Source organism: Toxorhynchites rutilus, chromosome 1 (assembly GCF_029784135.1).
Source record: "Toxorhynchites rutilus septentrionalis strain SRP chromosome 1, ASM2978413v1, whole genome shotgun sequence".
In the NCBI taxonomy this organism is placed as follows: Eukaryota; Metazoa; Arthropoda; class Insecta; order Diptera; family Culicidae; genus Toxorhynchites; species Toxorhynchites rutilus.
The window spans coordinates 16,359,052-16,382,713 of NC_073744.1; the positions used below are offsets into that span (position 1 = coordinate 16,359,052).

Genomic DNA, 23,662 nt, shown 5'->3' on the forward strand with positions numbered 1-23,662 from the left:
ATGAGTATTTTTGATTCGAATGAAAGTGTGTATTCCGTTTGGGTTAGAGGAAATATGAGTTTTTCACAGCAATTGGGAATTTTTTGACTCAAGCGTAACTTTTGAAAAGGACGTATCGATTTGAGTAAGAAAAATCTTGGATAAGTTATATCTCAAAAACTATGGGTCGTACCGAAATAGTGTCTTAGAAAGTTGAATTTTTATTTTGTAAATAAAAAAAAAGAGTACTAATTTTTTTTCTCAGTGTACATTTTTTTCATATTCAACCATCAATACTCAATAACTCTTTCTAAGACACTATTTCGGTACGACTCATAGTTTTTGAGATATAAATTGCAAATAGCGGATGCATGGTTAAAGGAAAACTAATCAAGCAAATTGAGCCGAATTTGACATATGGAGGTTTTAGGGAGCAATAAATGTTTCTATGGTGGTTCGACACACCTATCCTCTCTCTAAGGGGAAGGAGGCTACCAAACAAATGAAACACAAACTTCTGCATAACTCGAGAACTAATCAAGGAACCAAATTTGGGATGTGAGGGTTTTTGGGTACGAGATTTTTTTCTATGATGATATGACACCCCTTTCTTCTGTGAAATAGAGGGTGTCCCATAAGTTACACATATCTCAACCAAACATATTCCAATCGTACATGACAACTGAAAATTTGTGGAAAGCTCTGAAGAAAAAATTCGGAAAATTCAATTCCCATATGCTCTACAATTACATAGTGACAAGCGTTGTTAGTAATTTTAAATGGTCGATTAGAATATCAATCAATGAATGGTCCGATTGCGATTGGGTCCATGAACGTGCGCTTAGTAAGAAAATGTGAATGTTTAAAGGTATTGATAACAAAAAAAATAATTTTGGGCGGGACGAAGTGTGCCGGGTCAGCTAGTAAATGTATAAAAGTAGACATTTGAGTTACAGTCTAATGTCTTTCCTGGAAGTATCTCCTATTTGCTGTGGGAAAAATGACTATCAAGCGTTTGTTTTTAATTTCGGGTTTTTCTAACACGATTTAAAAGTGTAGGTTAACAATTCTTCGAAGGAACGAGATTTGCGAGATTTCAGCAAAATCGGAGCATGTTTTTCGGTAAACCTTTTTTTTCCAAAGAATTGTATGATATATCATTATTATGCGAAGTATTCCATATTACTACTCGTTACCAGCATTCCCGAAATCTGTTTAAACGCCACTTAATTACATTGAATTGTAAGGATCATCTCCTCACCAAAGTCGGTGTTTTCGTATAATCTTCGGAGAAACGAGAGGCGGAAGTGGCCGCCTCCAACTTCTGTTTGATATAATCCCACTTCTAATCAATAGCCTATTAATCATTATCGCATGTTGCTCCCGGGCACTCGTCCATGCTCTAGGAGGTCGCCTATTGAAGGCGGCCACCACATCGCGTATGATGCTCGGTTTCTCCGTATTGTTTCGTGTTTTTTTCGTTTCCTGTGGAGTACCGTTCAACATCAAAAGACACGCCAATGCACAACATAACGCAGAGAAGAGCCGGGTAGCTCTAAGGGCTTCTTTCGATGACATGTTAATTAAGTGGAGTTACATGTATTAATTTTGTGCAACTTTGACGGCTGGGACTCAATTAGTAGGGCCGCAGCCGCCGCAAGGTGCGCCAGGACGGTGTGGGGGTGTAGCGCATTAAAATAATATCATCGAATCAATCGGATGGTGGCGGCTCACCAGGGTAAGCGCGGAGGAGGTGATCGAGCGTACCCCGGAGGGTCCTTTCGTTGCTTTGTTTGAACTTACCACGCTTCTCGGAAACTGTTCTATTTCAAGGGTAGCGCAGATCCTTCGACCAAACTTCTCCGAAACACAAGCAACAGGATATCTAATTATTATTCACACACGTACACACATACACACCTTGCCGGTTGGAGAAGTTTAAGACAGCACTATCTGCGAGCTATTACCGTATGGAAATAACTTTCAGATAATTGTTGTTAATAATTCGCCCCCTGCTTCTTCCCGTTCACGCCCAACTCATACTCAGTTCGGCTCTGGTGGCTCCTCCAGTGTTTGGGACGGCTCCCGAAGGGAACATCACTCATTCGCCGTTCAGCTGCATACACTACTGTTCGGGGAAGCGAGCCGCAGCAGCCCTTGAGTCCCGTGCTCCTGCTGCTGGTGGCGTCTGAGGTTCAGCTTCATGAAGTTTTCAACAAGCGTAACACAAGAAGCTCCTGTTCGGATTAATTTCCAGCCAAACGCGCTCGCGCTAATTCTTGCTGCAACCCGACCATGCGATGCTTACCGTTGTTTTGTTTTTTTTCTCTTTCTATTTCCAGGTAGCGGCCATGATGTCCTGCCCCCTTCCATTACCATTACCACTTCTTCCACCAGCATTGCACGCAGATTTTGCGCCGGTCCACATCGGAGTTAAGGTGAGTAACACTTTGGATGATTGAGATTTAAGATCCGCTCCGCAAATTTTGCGAGTGCCAATTTGTTTCGTCTTAAAACCCGAATCAAACCAGTGCCCAAGGCGGGTTAGTAATCCACAACGCCCTCCCCCAAAACGGTCCCACAAAATGCCGAGTCCCAAACCGAACACAGAATGACGAAACCACCAATTAGTCTCGACTCCGTATCTTGAGCAATTGTCCCGGAAATAAAATCTTTACGGACCTACAAGCCCAGCCCATCCACTTGGGGCCGGACGGTGAGCGCACTCATTTTTTATTCGTCTGCCCATGTCGACTCGGAGCTAAAATGTGCTAACAAGTATCCTTACGTGTACGATGAGCGCGTCCGCTGGTTTTTGTGTGTGTGTGTGGGTGGGTATGTCAATACTATAAACACGTACCGGAAGCTTCTACTTTCGCCGCCAGGTGGAATGGTTTCGAAGTTGATGTAAATACGCCCTTACTTTTTGCCGGGGTTCCAAACCATCACCATCCGGTTGAGTAGAGTATGGGGAGACCCAGAGAAGGGCCAATAAAAGATTCAAATTCCGGTGGTGGAAAGGAAGCTAAAATGTTGAGGATTAGGTCTCCAGTTCTCGGACGGATGGACCACCCGACCGTGTGCAGGTTGAGGGTGGGGTGGGGCTTGAAAGCGCTCATTGTCAAGAAAAATCCTATCAGCAATTGTAACGAGCATTGTTCGGAGGGTGGCCCTCCGATGCAGTGTATCCTCATAACATATTTAGTAAGCTGCTTTCTGCTGTGAGTGTCTCTCTCATTCCTTCAGATCCGCTGTTGTGAGCTACTAACTATTTTTGTTCGTTTTTACGACAAGCGTCCATTTCTGCTCAAGGCTGTTGTAATGAAGGATAGTTTCATCTTTGCCAATGGAATGTATTTTGTAGCGCAATAAAAGAGAAATGTGTTTTCGGTACATTCTAGGATCGATCATTTGAAAAAAAGTATATATGATACATAGTACAAGGTATTTTTCAGCTGTTGTGCTTATAAATTTTTCAAAGCTTCTCTTATGCTTGAAAAAAAAACGATTTGAGCTATGCACTGTTTCTCTTCGCAGAATTCCGTACCATGTACGCAACGTACCGAAATAGTGTCTTAGGAAGAGTTATAGACTATTGATATCAAAATGTGAAAAAATATACACTGTGAAAAAAATAGTATTCTTTAATTATTTACGAAAAAAAACTTTCATTCGCAATATCTACAATATGCATTTTTTAATTTTTTTTTAATTTTTTCATATAAAATAAAAGTCATGCATAAAATTTAAAAAATAAGTCCAATATGGTAAAACTATTTTTGACGAACTTTGTGGAACATCGAATTTCTATGAATTTTGTAAACCTTGAATTTTTGTACGTTTACTATCGTTTTTAGCCACAAATTATGAATCCTGATGTTATTCAAAACCAAAAAAGCTCTTTATCAATCTCCTTCTAAATGCAGCCATTCTCGAGATATAATTTTTTTTTCTAATTTATTGTCTTTTGTTGTAAATAGGCTATTTTAATATGTTTGTCGTGTTATACCGTCATGTTCACGAAATTTTATGAAGTTGCTTATAATTTTCAACAACTTTTCCAAATACATCATTATGGTAAAAATATATGTTTAGGAGTTACGTTGAAAAACATTTGAAGACATGTGAGTTAAAACTCCTAAACATATTTTTTTTACCTTAATGATGTATTTGGGAAAGTTGTTGAAAATTATAAGCAACTTCATAAAATTTCGTGAACATGACGGTATAACACGACAAACATATTAACACGTTCGACGCCCAACGCGACGTTTTTGAGTTTCTTGCAGAGCCCAACTTGCGATTAAATTATGAAATGAAGATCAAACTTGGTTTATAGATAACTTTTACATGATCTAGCAATGTTTGTTTTCAATTGAAGACGAATTGATGACAATAACACATGCCAAAGACATAGTATAGGGGTTTTGCAAAAAACTGCAGTACAAATCATCCGTACTATAAATTAATAAAAAGTATAGTATAAACAGTATAATACTATGGTTATGATTTTATTATTTTTCTTCATATCCTATAGTTACATTCAGGTGCCTATTCTATCAAATACCTTCTAAAAATCCTACTCAATTCGAGCGAGGAAAGTGTCATCCATATCTGCGTGACGGGGCGTCGAAAGTGTTAAAAGAACCTATTTACCATAAAGAAGACAATACATAAGAAATATTCTTTCAAAATATCTCGAGAATGGCTGCATTAAATGCAGGAGATTGATGAAGAGCTTTTATGTTTCAAATCACATCAGGATTCATAATTTTTGGCTAAAAATGATTGTTAATATACCAAAATTCGATGTTTCGAAAATTCATAAGAAATCGATGTTCCACAAAGTTTGTCAAGAATAGTTTTACCATCTTGGGCTCATTTTTTAAATTTTCCACATGACTTCTATTTTATATGAAAAAAATTAAAAAATACGTTTTCTAGGCATTGCAATTTTTTTTAATTAAAAAAAATAGTACTAATTTTTTTCTCAGTGTTTTTTTCGCGTTTTAACATCAATACTCTATAACTCTTTCTGAGACACTATTTCGGTACGACGCATAGTTTTTGAGATATAAATTATCAAAAATTTCTCTTACTAAAATCAATACGCCCTTTTCAAAAGATACACTTGAGTCCAAAAATTCCCAAATACTCTGGAAAACTCATATTTCCTCCAACCCAAACGGAATACAAACTTTCATTCGAATCAAAAATACTCACGTTTTGTCATTTGTCGATTTCATTTGGAATTGTTCAATTGTCCAAGAGGTGCATTTAAGCGGAAATTAGCATTTAGAGCTCGAAGGTTATTTTTAGACGAAAACTGTCTTCAACAAAGTTGTTACATATGGTACAGCGCTCAGTTTTATGTTGTCAAAAATAGGGCGACCAAAATTGTCGATGGAATAAAAATTACAGGTCGGACTCGATTATCCGGAGTTTTAATTTTTTTTCACTCCGGATAATCGAATCCTCCAGATAATCGAGTCAAAACAATTTTTTTTCTTTATTTGTTTTTTTGCATGTATTTTTCGTTTTTTGAAAATAAAAGAGGAATTTGATTTTTGAGTCATCCCCTTAAAGTCAGAAATCACCTTTCTCACATGAAAAAAAATATTTTATCCAGATTCTCTCAGGAGGTGATAAACGATCATTTTTGATGAAAAAATCGTCTTACGCATATGTTCGAATTTCAACAATGACAGAGTTACAGAACTTTTTTTTCGTTTCGGACTCAGTTGTTTTAAACTGGCTCTACATTAAAAAGTACGCTACGGAAGACGATTCTGATGCTTTCATTTGAAAGATGAGAAAATTTAGTACAGGATATAGTAGTGGAACAACTAAATTAGTGAATTTCAATAACATTTTGGAAGTGAAACACTTATAAGTTAATAATTTTCAATGTGTTATTATTAATTTTATCCTCAAAATTCATATTCAACTATATTGTTTCTGTCAATTAAAATGAAGTTCTTCAACCGCTCCACAATTTGTTCTTCGACGCACATCTTTTATCTTACATAATTTGGCTGCTATACCGATATAAACAATTCCTGGTGAAAATTCAAGCAAAATCTTCAAAAATCACGATTTTTACCCCACTGTACATGTAATAGCCACTTAAACTTTACCTCAACGTTGAAAGATTACATTTCTTCATGAAATAAGCCATATTTGAAATATAAAAAAAAATCCAAACTGAATATAATCGAGTCCACAATTGTATATAATCGAATCACATATAATCATGTCTGTATATAATCGAGTTGGACCTGTACTGTATTCTATTAGTCAAATCATTTCATCTGATACCAATATTGAGGGGATTGCAAAAAATGCATAGTCGACCATTTTGTAGCGGCGAACTTTTCGAATTTATGTTGTTCATAATGTAGTGTATTCTCCAAATCAAGCCATTCAGCCATTTTTTTGATACCCATATTGATGGGGTTCTGAGGAAATAGGTAATCCGCCATTTTTTAGTGGCCGCCATCTTAGATTTGCTTTTTTCATAAATAACTGTATTCTATTGGTCAAGCCCTTTCATGTGATACTCATATTGATGGGGTTGTGAAAAAATATATATGGCGCCATTTTGTGGTGGTGGCCATTTTGGATTTGAATTTTTCATAAATAACTGTGTTCTACTAGTCAAGCCCATTCATTAGATCCCATATTGATGGGTTTCGAAGAAAATATGTAATCCGCCATTTTGTAGTGGCCGCCATCTTAGATTTTCATTTTTCATAAATAACTGTATTCTACTAGTCAAGCCCTTTTATTTGATACCCATATTGAAGGGGTAGTGAAAAAAATATATATGGCGCCATCTTGCGGTGGCGGCCATTTAGGATTTACATTTTTCATAAATAACTGTGTTCTACTAGTCAAGCCCTTTCATTTGATACCCATATTGATGGAGTTCTGAGAAAATATGCAATCCGCCAGTTTGTAGTGGCCGCCATCTTGGATTTGCATTTTTCATAAATAACTGCATTCTACTAGTCAAGCCCTTTCTGTTGATACCCATATTACACTAGTAATATTTTTTTAAATATCTCGAGAATGGCTGAATTTAAGAAGGATTGATAATGAGCTTTTTTGTTTTAAATTACATCAGGATTCATAATTTGTGGCTAGAAATGATTGTGAACATACAAAAATTCGAAGTTTCCAAAATTCAAAAAATTTGATGTTCCACAAAGTTTGTCAAAACTAGTTTTACCATCTTTTACTGATTTTTTAAATTTTCTACATGACTTCTATTTAATATGAAAAAAATTAAAAAAATATTTAAAAATACATATTTTAGATATTGCGAATTAAAATTTAAGTTTTTTTTTGTAAATAAAAAATGAGTACTAATTTTTTTTCTCAGTGTATATTTTTTCACATTTCAACATCAATACTCTATAACTCTTTCTAATACACTATTTCGGTAGGACCCATAGTTTTTGAGATATAAATTATCAAAGATTTCTCTTACTAAAATCGATACGCCCTCTTCAAAAGCTTTAGAGCTCGACGGTTATTTTCTAGACGAAAGCTGTCTTCAACAAAGTTGTTACATATGATACAACGCTCATTTTATAATGGCAAAAATAGGGTGACCAAAATTGTCGATGGAATAAAAATTATAACTTTCTTATCTGTATAGATAGAGTTAAACATAGTTGGACAATGTTGTAACACCAGTTATTTGAGACAAAGATTTGTAGAGTTTTTTTTCTATCTCTGAAAAAAACGATATAGTTGCATTAGGGTTACCATGAAAAACCGTTTTTTTGCTAACATTTATATTTCAAATTCTACATACAAACTGTCTTCGAAGGACTTTTAGTACTTACTAATACAAACATTTTGCTATGCATAGCAAAATTGTCAATATCTCAACTACACTCAAAGTTACTGACATTTCTTCCCAAAAAAATATGCTCTCTCCATTTGTTTGTCATTCTTTCTGAGGCAAACACAAAAATGTTTATTGGTCACATTTGAAAGAGCATATTTTACTCTACATAATGTGAGACTTTCAAAACAATGTTATTTTTTTGTATTTGAGTAAATCAAAATTGAAATCATGAGTTTTTGAGTGAGAAACCATCAATAGCATTGATAATGATTAAGATATTCTTCAAGTTATGCATCGCAAAATGTTGGGTTTTACAGGCTCTAAAAGTTTTACGTAAGAAATTTTGATGTAGGATTTGAAATATAAAAGTTAAAGCAAAAAAAAAGGTTTTTTCATGGCCACCAAGAGCCAATGCAATTTAGGAAGAAAGCTCTAAATCGATTACATAAAAAAACAGAAAAAAGTGTTCTACAAAGTTGATTAAAATAACTCGGGCTACAACATTGTCGAACTGTTTATCTCTATCTATAAAGATAAGAAAGTTAAATTTTATTTCCACCTAAAATTTTGATTACCCTAATTTTGACAACATTGAAATAATCGCTCCATCATATGTAATTAGATGTCTCAAATAACTTGGGCTACACGACGAAAGAGTTGAGTTATAATTTTTCAAAGTTAACCGATAGTCTGAAAAATAATGTTTTCCCGTTTTCCAAAATGATTTTTTTTCGAAAATTAATAAATTTCGAACTACTGGTCCGATTCGAATGATTGACATATCACATTGAAGACAATGAGCAATGAGGTATTCTTTGAAAAAAATATTACACCTGCGAAAAAATTGGATTTTGTTCTCGTGATTGTTGATTGTATTTGCTTCTTAATGTTTACTTGATCTCGGGACCAATGTATTTTTAAAATATTTTTTCCTGAAAGCTGACCGAAGTCGAAGAAGACTAGCTCATTGGTTTCAATTTTATATGTCAATCATCTGAATCGGTTCAGTAGTGCAAAAGTTATGAATTTCGGAAAAACGGCCATTTTTGGAGAAATGAGAAAAATTGATTTTTATGATAAAATAAAAAATAATACGGGTTTTATTTTTTGCAATAAGAAACAAAACTACCACTTTTCACGAAAATATGAGACCCACTTCATCGGTTTGACATGGAATGGCTCTATATACAGTGGAAAGAATTTGGAGACTGTACATAATCAAAAAACTTTTTGAAATTAATGCAAATTATATTTAAACAAAATATTCTTGTACTGTAATCCTTATGATTAAAATTTAAAACCGCGTCATAAACTGAAGAAAAAAAAATCAAGAATGTGAACAAAAATTGTACAGTTTTCCATTTTTTTTCCATGGAATTGTATGGTTTTTTATTCCCTACTGGTATACACAAATTGAACCACCCTTGTGCATCATCAAGTATCGGATAGCTTTTGTACTAAATTAAAATATGAGCAGTTTGAACACAATTGTGACCGATTTCAGTCGCCAGAATGTGGTAGTTTCATGTTTTTTTTATTATTAGTTAGTGCCACCCCTGTGAAAAATATTCAAACCTCCCTAGAAATAAATTGTGTACTAACAAATTATAAACAATTAAAAGCGTGTTTAAATTCGCGTGTGGAAAAGATGAAGTCAGTTTTAGAAACCGTTTTCGACAAAGTTCCCCTGCTCTGTCTCGTATTCCGAAAAACGATTTACTCCAAAAAGACGATTTTCGACCGAATTTTTTTTCGAGTAAACAGAAGATCTCGGCGTTTCACGCACTTTTAAAATATTTGGCATCCTTTTTTTTAAACCCCAATTTCATGTACCCTTTTGGGTGATTTTTATATTTTCAAAAAACTCGAACTTTGACGGTTTTGCGGCACACTAGTAAATGAAGTTCGATTGAGCTGAAATTTTGCATAGTGTTTTCGTCAAAATCAACATTTTGCAGGAAGTCTCATTCGAAAATTCACAAGTCACTTTTTTCTCATTGGATAACATTAGGGTGGCCGCCAAAGTGGGCTTGTCAAGTTTCAACTTTTGGTACATGAAATCGGGGTTTATAAAAAATGATTTCAAACGTCTTCAAATAGCATGATACGATCTACTTTTTTTTAATCCCTTTTTATTATGCTCATTTAGCAATTCAGCTGTGACAGAGTCGAATTTATTCGTGTACATTTTTTATCTCACGATAATTTGTTGTATATTACACAATAGCCGTTTAGGCGTAAGAATATTCCTATCTTATCGATACACATGTTCCATTTTCGGCGCAAGAATATTCCTACTGTTCGAATGTCAACAGTTAGACCATACACAGCGGGACTGTCGATATTTGTTCCATTGTTGTGTTATAAATAGCACCAATTACCGATGGAGTAGACCGTAATGTGAGCGGTAAGGGATTGGGATTACCGTCCCATGATGATTGTTGCGTGGACGTAGTAGCTGGAAAAACATGCAAAGATGGTTTCCCCTTGGACGATTTTACGGTTTAAAAAAAAATTAAAATTTTGACGTCTACGACACTTGAAAATGGAGTACGATTGAGATAATATTTTGCATAGAGTATTTCGTGGTGTAAATCAACATTTCGCAGGAAGTCTCGTATGAAAAATCGAGATGTCCATTTTTCATTGGCACCCCCATCCTTTGGAAGTGCTCGAGGGTCAAAATATGTAAACTTTGAGCGCTTTGAGGCATCCCTAAATTATGCATTTAAAAAAATTACGGAGAAAAAGGCTGTTTTTTTACATGTAAATGTTTTTGATACTAAATTCAATTTTGAGCTATTTCTTTCAACAATGTATTTGATGTTATATGATATTGGATCGTACAGCTGTATTGTGAGTTACGTTTTTTAAAAGGTTGATGGCTCTTACGAAACATCGGTCACAAATAAAATTGGTCATATGAAAATGATATTGGTAGTTTTAAGTAATTTCCACCTTATGTTTAAAGTTAAAAAACAATCGGAGAGTATCGGGGCAGTAGCCAGTTAATTTGGCATTGCTCAGAAGCTTTTTTGTTTAATTTTTTGAAATCTTAGTTTCGAATTCTTCTACGTACAAGTAGTTTGTTTCTAAAATGTTCCAAAATACACCAGCTTTCGTATCAATAAACAATTCGTCTACGGGGGGCCATTCAGTGCTGTCCGATCCGAGCCTCGTGACATCATTTCTCTGGAAAAGAATAATGTTTATGACATAAAGCTGATTTGTCGTACACTTCATATATATATCTGGGGACAGCTTCTCTCATTCGCTGCGCTCGAATCTTTCAATTCACCTCTTCCTCTTCCCGCGCGTATCACATTCGAGAGCTCGCCCCGTCCCATAAATGGACCTTAACATGGTGTAAATTTTTCATGATACTTCCGATACCAACTACCCTCTTCGGGATTTCCGTCCGTGAGTCTTGTGTCGTTTACAAGGATATTGAATGGTCATTTTCAACCTTTCCCCCTTTCACTCGGTCCCACTCTCGTAAAAATGATGAAATTAAATAAAACCATTACCCTGGAGCAGCACTCTACTGTCATTTTCCAAACTCTTCTGCTTTTCGAGACAGGACTCTTTTTTGGAGTCTCTCTCCCTTTGTTTCTCGATCACAGCTTCTTGAGGCTATTACCCCGTTACCCTCTTCTGAGAGGGTAGGGCACATACAACATACACTCGCCGCCGGATTGCTTCTGCCTGTCTGTCACTGGTTGTGTTGTCCATGTGCTTATTTTATGTCGACGAATCTTCCCCCGAGGTGACCATTCTCCAAGACCCCGTAATAAAATTTGACAACCGGAATGAAACACTGTAGCTGGGCTGGAAGTGGGACGGAAGCGTATGACCGTTGATGGTGGGAAGGGGGAATGGAAGAGGTTGAGCAGGATTCGTATCGACACGATATAATGGGGGTGTATTTTTCTCCGATTTGGGTTGGGCGAATTGTGGACCGGACGAATCGGAAGGTTATTTGAATTTTTGAAAGCTTCCAGAATGGTCGTGTGATTTCTTCTGGGTTACGATCCGAAATCGATGGCTATGATGATCTGCCAAGGGATTTACGTAATGTGTCGGAAAGGGTTCGAACATATGAATCATGTTTTCAGTTGATCAATAATGTTGCTGCAGCCGAAAACAGTTTTATGGAGTGCGGACTGTTCTTACTCCGGACTCTTGATGGCCGTAGCCGACTCGGATGGGCCTTCCACCTGACGACAGAGGGCGTCGTAAAGGTAATCCAATCAATCCATACAGAAGAAATTACTTCCAATCAATTAAATACAAATTGGATTGACAATCGCTTCGCTCGCACTGTCTGCGTCGGGGGGAAGAATCTGTCCCCCAGCCGTAGGAAAAAAAGATCCCCAATTCAAAAAGGTGGCGGTAAAGAACGAACCAAGAATCGTCGTCGTCGTCGTTGTCTTATCGCGTTTGTCAGTGACACTTTCGCCGGCATGTTGGTGAATCCCTCTATTTTCCTTTCCAGCCAGAAGGGCCTTTGCTCTTCGGATTGTTTTCACGGTGATTTCCTCCCCTCATCGCGATTGGTTTTCATCGGTGAAATAGAATCCGCGAGAGTGAATGTGAGGCAGCGCACTATGGCTTTTCGTGCGGACAAAAAAATCGACGAAGTGACTATAGACAGTAGACACTTTAACTGAGAAAAGTTCCAAATTTCTGGACTGTAGCATGTATTATACTTAAGATATCGAGAAATAAAGAAGAAAAATTGCAAAAAAAATGAATTTTTTCGAAAAAAAAATCGATTTTTTTACAAATTCTGAAAAAAAAAACTCAGAATAACTTATAAGTATAATATATTCTTATAAACTTATATACTTATAATAATAACTCAAAAACAAAAAATAACGCCTCTCTGATTTTTGGATATGTTGTGTAATAAAACGAAAACAAATTCAAATTCTCTGAAGTCGTAGCATTTTTGATAAAATGAGCAAATTCTCCTTAATTTGATGTGTCGAACATGTAAATCGGTTTGGTAGTTCAAAGTTCTGAATTTTCGAAAAAAGTCATTTTTGGAAAAAAGGGAAAAAAGTTGATTTGTTTGGACCCCCCCTACAATGGAAATGGGAACCCTAGTAAATATACTCCACCATATCTTTTGAACGCCCTGACCGATAGTCACCAAACATGATACATATATTCCTTACACATTAGTGGTAGTCAAAAGCGTATTGAAAATGGGAGGGCAACCACTGAAAGGGGGAAGGGCTTAATTCCGAACAAATCAATTTATAATTTGAAGAAAAAACGCAAAGAATCGCAAAGAATCGCAAAGAATCTGAAAATCGAACAATCAAATCATCGGGAAAGACAGAATCAATGAAGCAAACAATAACTGAAGTTTGGAAAAGTAGGCGAATCAAAAATTAAGTTCAAACTAGGAGAAATGAAGAATAAAAAAAATCTGAAAAGAACGAAAATCAACGCATCGAAAACAGGAAAAGTCAAGAAGCGGTCAACAGAAAGAATAAAAAGAATGAAGATCCCAAAAAACCGGAACAATCAAAGAAGAGAAGATAGAAAAATCGGATGATCGAAAAATGTCTGAAGGATTGATAAATTCAAGAATCATGACATCAAATTTTCAGCTATACGTACAATTGGAGGATTGGAATTGAGAAATAAGTTTCAGAAAACAAAAAAAAAAACGGGAAATTGAATATTCAATAAAAAAAAGATAAAATTCGAAAATTGACGAACTAAAACATACAAAATGGAGTGAATCGAGAAATAAAAGAATTTCAAAAGTTGCAAAAATCGAAGAATAGTCGACTCTGAAAATGGAGGAACCAAAAATTTGTTAGCATAAAGAATTGAAGAATCGGGAAATAATTTGCTTTATCATCACCAAGAAAATCATCTGGCAAAATGCAGAAATCGGAGAAGTGTAAGTGTAAGAATGGCATATTTAATTACCAAAACGGGTCGAATAACAGAGAAAATTTAAAATATTATAATAAATTTTGAAGAAATCCAAAGTCAAAAAGCAAGGTGTACGATTTTCGGGTTCAATATTATTTTTTTTATATTTGAAAAATAGATTCTCAATGGTTTGAATTGGAAAATTAGAGCCGACAAAGGAATATTATGGAATATTACAATATCTGAAAATTTGAAAAATCAAATAGAATTACGTGAACCCACAAATGAAAAAAATATAAGAAAGAAGAACAACAGACAAATTCCATGCTAACTCGTCCTAGGCAGCATTGGCAGCACCATCTCTGATAGCAGCGAAACGTTGTGGGTGTAAACACTTGAGACCTTTAAGCATCTTTGCATACTTTATTTAAAAAAAATTATTGAGAAAGCAGCCTCAAAAGGACCAAATTTTCTTGATTTTTTCACAGAAAATTATAAATTTAAAACAGTAATACCCACAAAATTCGATGGAATATAGGAAATTAAATTTTCATAAAAAATAGCAAAATTTTTTTGAAAAAAATTTTTAAAAATTTAAACTATCTTTTCTCAAAAACTTTTTTCTTAATTCTCAAAAAAAGATATATGATATATAGATATATAGATATATGTTTTTTTTTGTTCAGAATTTGAAAAACACATGTTCTCGAGAAATATGAATTAATTTTAATTTAAAATTTTCTTTCGATTAAATTTGTGTTTAACAAATAGTTTGAAATTTAACATTAGAATTAAGGAAAAATGTATATATACTAGTAACAATACAGTAAGGAGTTCGGCTCCTTCGAACCTATGTAACTGAGCCTGTAAAAATAAACGATTTAAATAAAAAAAAAAGCTTGAAATTTTTAATGATTACCTAAACATTTTCCTACATTTCATTCCCTAGATCTTATAGTTTCTAAAAAAATATTTCGAAAAAAAGTTGATTAGAACTCAGAATTTGAAAAATTTCTCACAAAAAAATTATGAATCCTACAAAATTATTATTATAAATTATCTTTGTCTTCATAAAAAAATATCAAACAATTTTTTGAAAAAAAAATAACTGAGAACAATATTTTTAAAATTAAGATTCATTTTTCTCGAAGACATATTTTTTAAAAAATCTAAAAAAATATATATGACTAGCTCGTACAATTTCCAATCAGTCACCCATATATCGGAAGATGGGCACTTTTACAGAAAAAAAGTTTTTCAAACAACTTTTTTTTCTAATATATATTTTGGAAAAAAAAACAACTTTTTCATGTTTTTCTTTAAAAACTTACTACTAAAGTTTAATTTGTAACATTTTTATGTATAAATTATCGCGATTTACATGCTCTGCTAACCTTTTACTATTCATAAGCATGTTAAGAACATGTAAAACGCGAGAATTTACACACACAAATGTAACGAGTAAAACATTATTTTTTCTGGGGTGTCCATAGAAAAATACCCTATATTCAAGATTCCTCTAATATATACAAAGTTGACGTCTTCGACGAAAAATTATATTTTAATAAGATCTCAAACTTTGTCGAATACACTATATTGCTATTTTGACTTTAAACAAAATTAGGATTAGCTGTAATTTTTTCAAAGAAAACATGAAAAAGTTGTGAGGAAAACTTTTTCCCTGTAAAAGTGCCCATCTTTCGATGTATGGACGACTTGTTGGAAACTGTAGGGGCTATTCATATAATTTTTTTAAGAATTTTAAAAGAATACGTTTGTGAGGAAAATGAGTTTTTTTTTAAATATTTTCTTTTTCAGCGAAATTTTTTCAAAAAGTAGTCTAATTCTTCAATCAAGTATGCAAAGTTGCCTCAAAGACCCAACGCACAACGTTTCGCTGCTATCTGAGATGGTGCTACCAACGACCAGTCGAGTTGACTTGAAATTCGTCAATATCGTAAAAAAAAATATTGAAACAAACAAATTTTAAGAATCCAAAAATAAAAAAAATTAAGTAAAAAAAACGATGAAAAGGAAAAGGAATATCCATGAATCAGATCAGAATCCGGCAGTCAGACAATAATGATTATAAAACGAAATAAACGAAAAATGTAGGCATCGAATAACCTAAAAATTGAACCATCTAACTAAGAATCGAAAAAACGAAACGTAAGATTCCAATAATGGTGAAATAAAAAAAAAATTATATTCAAGAACTCGAGAAGACCAACATGGCTGAAATAGAAGAAAAAATAAAACAAAATTTCAAGAAACAAAGTAGAAAATCAATTTAGCAAAATCGAATCGATAAACTAGAAAACCGATAGGAAAATTTGAGGATAAGGAAGTCAGACAAATAATTTGCGAAACGAAAAATCTCAGAATTGAACATCCTCAAAATTGAATGATCGAAACTAAGAATCGATAAAATGAAACATCAAAGAGTCCAATAATGGAGAAAATTTTAAGAAAATGAAGATTCCAGAACTCGAATAGCAAGGTTTTATGATTTTCGGATTCTTCAAATTTTTTCATGTTTCCTCTTCTGATGGTTTAAATCGGAATGTTCGAGCCGAAAAAATAAAAACTGAAGAATAGAATAACATCCAAAAATATGGAAAATAACATCGAATAAAATGAAGAGAACCAGAACAAGGAAAATCAGAGAAAAGAAAAATACGGAATAAATAGATAGAAAACAAAATTTCAGGAATCCGAAAGAAAAAAACAAAGCGAAATCGAATCGGTTAATTGGAAAATCAATAAAAAAGGAACACTCAAAAATCAGGAAGTCAGACGGAATGTAAAAAAAATGAACAACCTAAAAATCGAATAACCGACACAAAGAAATGTAAAATCAAAACATCAAAGAGTTGAATATTGGAGAAGGAAAACGACAGCAAAAATTGTAAACTGCCCCCTAAAGGGTCCACGTTTGAATTTGTTGTTGTTTTTTTATGATTTTGAGGTAATGACATTTAGGAGACTCTAGTTTTTTTCATATAAAAATACCAGAATTGTTGAAAAAATAGATGAAAATATTTTCGTCCGCTTGGCTTGTATGGAAATCGTCCATAGTGCAGCGTGTCGTAAAAGGAGAAAATTTTATCGCTCGTAAACGGGATGGAAATTTTACAAAGCTGGTTCACACCCAATCGTACCTGATCCAGACCCGATGAAGATGTCGGAGGCCACACGGCCGGTTTTGTTGTGATTTGGGTTGTAAAGTGCCGAAGATTATGTATTTCTCTGTTGAGGACGAACTTGTTAGAGAGATGGTACTGCAAGAATCGATTGACGCCTATTATCAACATCGTTGAAATTAAACTTTCAAATCCTTTTTTGCAGGTTCACAACACGACAAATTGTACCAGAAGCAAATCTCTTCCAGCTGCTGCTCGGTCCCGGCAACCAGAGGCGCACAATTAAACTGTAATTGTGCCTGTCGCCATTGCTAATTACAATGAGCATCATCTGAGAGAAATCCTGAACCATTTCCTCTTTTTTTGTATGCCCTCCCATGCAACACATGTCCACCATTGTCGTGGCTCCTTCCGTGTGAAGCAGAGTCGGTAACAGGGTAAAAATTAATTTAATGACTTCCCCACCCTGAAGAATTAGCGCTAAGGGACAGCGACTGGTTTTCATACGCCACCCCTAATCGGGCCATAATGAGTGGTTTTATATTCAACTGCCGTTGAGTTGAACCATATCCTAGCTGCAGATGGAAGAATCTTGGAATGGAAAAATGATACCTAATGAGGCTCATTTTTTGTGTTCATCTTTCCATTCTCTTTCTATTTCATCGACACAACCGGTCACTAATGAGTGTGCTTCTCGCTTGCGTGGTTATTTGAGAGAAATCAAGGTGAGCTTTCAATAGCTTTCAATTAACGTCACCGGGCGTTGCGTTGCGTTACGCCTCATTGGAGCCGAGATACAACCGTGTAGCAACACATGACACCTTCCGGCGCGTGTAGTCAATGGAGGTCCAATTTTACGCTTGCCGGCCGATCATAATTGAAATATCGGCTCTCACTCCTCCGATAAACTTTTCCTCGAGGCGCAGGATGAAGATCTGACGTCTCACGAAAGCAGTTCGATACCTCTCCCCTCTCCCCACAGTACTAGACGGCGACGATGATGGGATTCCGAATCGCTCGGCAGGAGGTGTGGTGAGCCGGTTGCGTGTGAAAGTAATGATTTGCTAACATTTCGAAGAATGGAACCGATCTCTGTTAGGAATTATGGTCTACGTGAGATAATGGTGAGCGATGGAACAACTTGAGTCGAGCTTCTTACCAGAAATTGGTTCCCGGATAATTTGGGGCAAGACAGGTCTTAAGTAAAAAGTCAATTTTCGAAACTACTCAACATCCTTCTGACGTCAAACTTGACAGTGTGACCCATACGGCACTTCTCCTTGTCAAACACACAAAAACCATCCAAAACAACGATGTTTCTGGAACGTTACGCTACAGAAACTTTCATCTTGGATAAAATTTATCGCCACCACCCGACACTCGGAATCAATTAATTTTTAACAATAGCTTTCTTTGTGATTGCCCCACATAGTGTCCGCGTGACATCACGAACGCCTGTGATTCAATTTCACGCCCCTTTGGTGGTTTTATTCGCTCTCGAAACAGCGGAAGCAATGACTGACTACCCACGACGGTCACTGGCCACGGTCCAGAGCGTCCCAATAAAAATACCACAATTACAGGCGAATGTTCGGCGGAGTTCGCTCACGTGCTGCTTCCGGTCCCCCTGGCAGCGCATAAATGGGAGTTGTAGTGGGAGGATACACCCGGCGTCCGATAAGATCAACCCCTGGCGTTGAGTGTCATCTTGATTGCCCGGGAAAAACCAAAAATGGGTAGAGTGTGAGAGTGGCAAAAAGTGAGGGGGGGAAGGCAAAGAAAAGTGAGGTGACGACGAAATGTGAAAAATGTTCCTACCTTTTTTCGTTTGTTTGTTCTATTCGAGGGATAAAGATACTCCAAATGTGCGTGAGGTTGTCTGATATGGCCCCCCGCGACCCATCGCTTGTCTTCCTTCCCCGCTACTGTTACTGTTGCTATTTGTGAGATGGTAATCTCATAAATATTTCCCCGATAATATGCTTTCCGGGTCAGGAGGAAAAGCAGGGGGGCGGAGGTGTGACGATTTATGTACCGAGCGGCGAAGAATTATTGAAATGGTGTCTAAGTTGGTGCTGTTTTTTTTTTTGGTGTGTTTTGTATAGAAATTGGTGTGTTTTACAGTAATCTGTTCGAGAGATTTGGGCTTAGGATGGTTATGAAGTGGATAATTTATTGATCTATTATACTTACAATGGAGGGTTTTGTTTCGGGGCGGGAAGTGGTTTTTATTCGAGATCGTTTGGCCGAGAAATGTCACTCATTTATCTTGATACTCCAAATCAACAAGTATTTTGTTAAGGCTTGTAAAGTGATGATTTTTTTTTTCAGCATCCTTCCCGGAAGTTAATTAATTACATTATATTTATGTAATTCCTACAAAAAAAAGGCAATGTGCCAAAAAAATTCTAATTTTTGACAGTCATCAGATGAAAATGACGAATTCCACGGTTGATTTATAGCGACTGTAACATGGTTACATTATCAATACTTATTAATAGGAGTAACGGTAAGTTTCTTCGTTTTTTTTCCAAAAATTAATGCTTTATTCTGCAAAAATGGTTACAAATTTAATATTCAAGTCCATTTTTGACTTCATCAAAATTGGAGAAGTGCTGGTCAACCAGGCCATTTTGCATCGATCGAAAATGGTAGTAATCGGTCTGAAGAATACGGCGGGTGGGATAGGACCACCCATTTCAGCGTTTCCAAGTATGTTTTGACAAGTTTCGTGACATGCGGCCGTCGATGTTGATGCATGGTCGGGGTATCCATATATTGCCCGACGTTTAAGATTGTCATAATGGACCCACTTTTCATCGCCAGTAACGATTCAATGCAAAAAAAAAAACTCTTATGTCGTTGAAGCAGTTGTTCGCACGGGAAAAAACGGCGTTCGACGTCTCGTGGTTTCAATTCATACGGCACCTAACGTCCTATCTTTCGGATCATTCCCGTTGCTTTTAAACGATCAGATATGGTTTGCTGAACTTCTCCAAGTGTATCTGCAAGATACTGCTGAACTTTACCATGTTGTTGTGTTTGTGACGGATCTTGATCGAGTAAAGACTCGAATTCATCATCTTCAAACTTTTTTGGCGGTCCGGAACGTTCTTCGTCTTCCAAGTCAAAATTACCACTTTTAAACCGTGCAAACACGTTCGCTCAGTTGGAGCATGGTCACCGTAAACTTCCACCAAAATGCGATGACTTTCTGCAGGTTTTTTCTTCATATTGAAGTAATGAAGTAACACTCCCTGTAAAAAAACACTCTTGTTGGTACGAAATTCGACATATTCGAAGTGGCAAAAAAGTATGTTGTTTACGCTTCAACTTTTTGACATATACTGAAGCAGACGCGCAATGACCAGTAGCTTTCCAACGAATGTCTGGAAATTTGATTCACTGGAATAATAATGAAGCTACGCCATCTGTTGTAAACCCGAATAAACTTACCGGTACACCTAATATAATTTCTGATTCTAGACTATCATCTTTTGGAAAGCTAAAGTCATGAGGGGAAAAAATGATATTTGGACCACCTTAAATGTAAATGGCCATCCTAATGAAAAACAAAATATGGGTCTAATATTTTGCGATGGAATGGCTATATGACGGTTTATCCTAAAACAATACTGTTTCATTATCGAGCCTATAGCCAATTTAAAAAAAATGAAAATCATTTTTGTGGATTTTTTATATAATTTTCAAACTTTAGCGGAGGGTTGCCACATTGAATTCTGTAAAATTTTCTGAAAAAAATTGTATATCTGTATTTTGTGCAAAGGAATCTGTATAAAAAATCTGTATCGAAAAATTGAGGGGAAAAATGAAGAGGTTTATTTTTATTTTGAATTTATTTTTCTTATTTATGTGTTATGCAAGTTGTATCATTTAGCTAATTAGACATAAGTTAATAATTATGTAGTTAAATATATTCAAATAGTTTTAAAATGTATTGCTTGATGGTGGCTCTTCATCCACTCGAGCCTAATTAAATCAATGAAGGAAAAAAAAGTCGTATCAATACAACAAAATAGATCATAAAAAGGTTTTTTCATAATCCTATGAATTGTATGATACATGGTTTTGTTGAATTTTGCCTTCCATTTTTTCGTCACTTTCATCATTAAGGCTTCTCCTTGAGCCGGTACGTAGTTCTTCGCTTCGCAAAAAAGAGTCTATAATTGTGGGTGCTAACCGATTTACGGACTTCGTTTTGTTGGCATTGTAAAGTGAAAATATTCACTCAACACATGCTGATGAATGTTATCAAAAAGTGTCTTACAAACGTCCTTAGAAATGGATACAAAAATTTCCCATTACTCCCTTTTACATCCAACAACTGGGAACAAGTTATATCTGAGTCATTAAATTTTTTCCCCATGAGATACCTCTTGAGTAGCCTGAATCCGTTATCCAAGTCTTGGCTATTACCTGCTTCAATGAATTGAGGAAATATGCGCATCAAATCATTAAGGTTTGGCAGATTGACGAAATTTCGAGTTTCGATAATCAGCTCGCTGATATCAAATCGCTTTCAAATCTGTCTCACGAGTTCAGTATAGAAGTCACGATAAATCGATTTGAAGCCCATCTTCCTAGCTGCGTCCAATCCTTTTCCAGCTTTTTCTGCATCTATACCAACGTAATTCTGTACATATACCAATGTAATTCTGTATATACAAATTTGAATATGAAATTTTCGAATATATTGACAAAATGTACTTTTGATTTGAACTTTTCTTCTCCCTTTCATTATGCACATGAACCTTACCGATTGCGAGAAAAACATGGAAGAATTATCTTCTTATACAATTCAATGTTGAAGTTGCAAAAAAAACTAATATTGTATGTTCCTAAAGACCTTTACTATTTAGGAGGTAGAAAGAGGCCATTTTTAAATATAAAAGTTTTTAATTTTCAATTCAATTTTTTCACTTTTTTCAAGGTTTTTCAAGGTATTCAATAGGTTATTTTTCATAGCAAGTTTAATGGCTTTCCAACGGTTTTATCGAACGCCATATTCGTAATAGTAGACAGCCGATGAATGTTCTGCCACCTCGATTGAGCGTTGACAGCACCATCTCAGATAGCAATGAAACGTTGTGGGTGTAAACACATGGGTCTTTTAAGCAACTTTGCATACTTGAACTATTAAAAAAAAACTTTTTATTTTTTTTGTTACTTTTTGAAAAGAGCCAAAAAAAATTTCTAGATTTTTTACAAAAAAATTATAACTCAAAAACTATAATGCCTACAAAATTCTGGTTAAAGGATGAAATGCGGGAAAAAATCATTCATCGTCCAGCGGACCAAGCAGCGGGAGGGCCTGCGTACATACAAGGATCAGAAGGCTCCTAACCGTGACGAAAGGCAAAACATGGTGGGGAAGACGCGAGCCCGGAAGCTGTACACCGAAATGCTGACGAAGCCGCATTGCCTGGTAATGGACGACGAAACCTACGTCAAAGCGGACTTTCGTCAGCTGCCGGGCCTGTTCTTCTCAGCAGAGGACAAATTCAGCGTTCCGGAGGAGATTCGCAAGCAGAAACTATCCAAGTTTGCCAAAAAGTACATGGTGTGGCAAGCGTTCTGCTCTTGCGGAAAGCGGAGCGCCCCCTTCGTGATGACCGGCACGGTAAACGGGCAGGTTTACCTTAAGGAGTGCCTACAGAAGCGCTTACTACCACTATTGAAGCAGCACGAGGGCCCGACCATCTTCTGGCCGGATCTCGCTTCGTGCCACTATTCAAAGGACGTGTTGGAGTGGTACGAAGCCAACGGGGTCACCATCGTGCCAAAGGAAAGGAACCCGCCCAACGCGCCGGAGCTTCGCCCAATAGAGAAATATTGGGCGATTATGAAGCAGGCCCTCCGGAAGAACCCAAAAGTTGTCAAATCGGAGGCGGACTTCAAGAGAAAATGGATTTCTGTTCAAAAAAAACTACAACCTGACGTTGTACAGAACCTTATGGACGGGGTAAAGAGGAAGGTGCGAGCATATGGGCTTGGGCTCGAAGTATGAATAAAAAGAAAATGCCAAAAGTTGTTTAATAGTTTTTATTCTACTGTCTAAAATTTTCATAAGGATCGGTCTACTGGGCGAATTTCTACAGCGTTTTTTCCGTGATGCAATTTGATGTGACACACCCTTTATATACAATTTTGGACTCGATTTTATACAGTTTGAGAAAAAAAAAATTCTCTTATGTTTCAAATATTTCAAACTTATTTCATGAAAAAAATTTATTTTTCAACGTTAAGATGAAATTCAAGTGGCTTTTATATGTACAATTGGGTCAAAATCGTGTTTTTCAAAGATTTTGGAATTGGTTATATCGATTTTGCAGCGAAATTAAGGTAGAAAGAAGCTGGGTGTCAAAGAACAAATTGTAGAGCGGTTAGAAAGCTTCAATTTAATTGATAGAAACAGTTTAGTTCAATATGAATTTTTAGGATAAAATTAGTAATAACACATTCTAATTTACTAACTTTGAAGTTTTTCACTTACAAAATGTTATTTTAAACTACTAATTTAGATGTTTCACAACTCTATCCTGTATTAAACTTTCTCATCTTTCTAATGTAAGCAACATAATCGTCTTCTGTAGCGTACTTTTTATGGTAGCGCCAGTTTGGGGCAATAGAGTCCGAAACAAACAAATAGCTCTATAACTCTGTCATTTTTGAAATTCCAACATATGCGTTAAAGGATTTTTTATATGAGAAAGGTATTTTATAACTTTAAGGAGATGAATCAAAAATTAAATTCTTCTTTTATATT

At 35.7% G+C, this 23,662-nt stretch overlaps 1 protein-coding gene across 8 annotated transcripts in view; it reads left to right on the plus strand.

Annotated features, from left to right (window-relative positions):
• LOC129775128 (polypyrimidine tract-binding protein 2) overlaps window positions 1-23,662 on the plus strand; it is a 658,886-nt gene that overhangs the window by 270,425 nt on the left and 364,799 nt on the right. For all 8 annotated transcript variants that reach the window (XM_055779479.1, XM_055779504.1, XM_055779496.1 and 5 more), the window contains one exon: window positions 2,322-2,417. In XM_055779479.1, coding sequence (XP_055635454.1) covers window positions 2,331-2,417 — 87 coding nt within the window. In that variant the 5' untranslated portion in view covers window positions 2,322-2,330. The remainder of the gene's footprint in view (window positions 1-2,321; window positions 2,418-23,662) is intronic.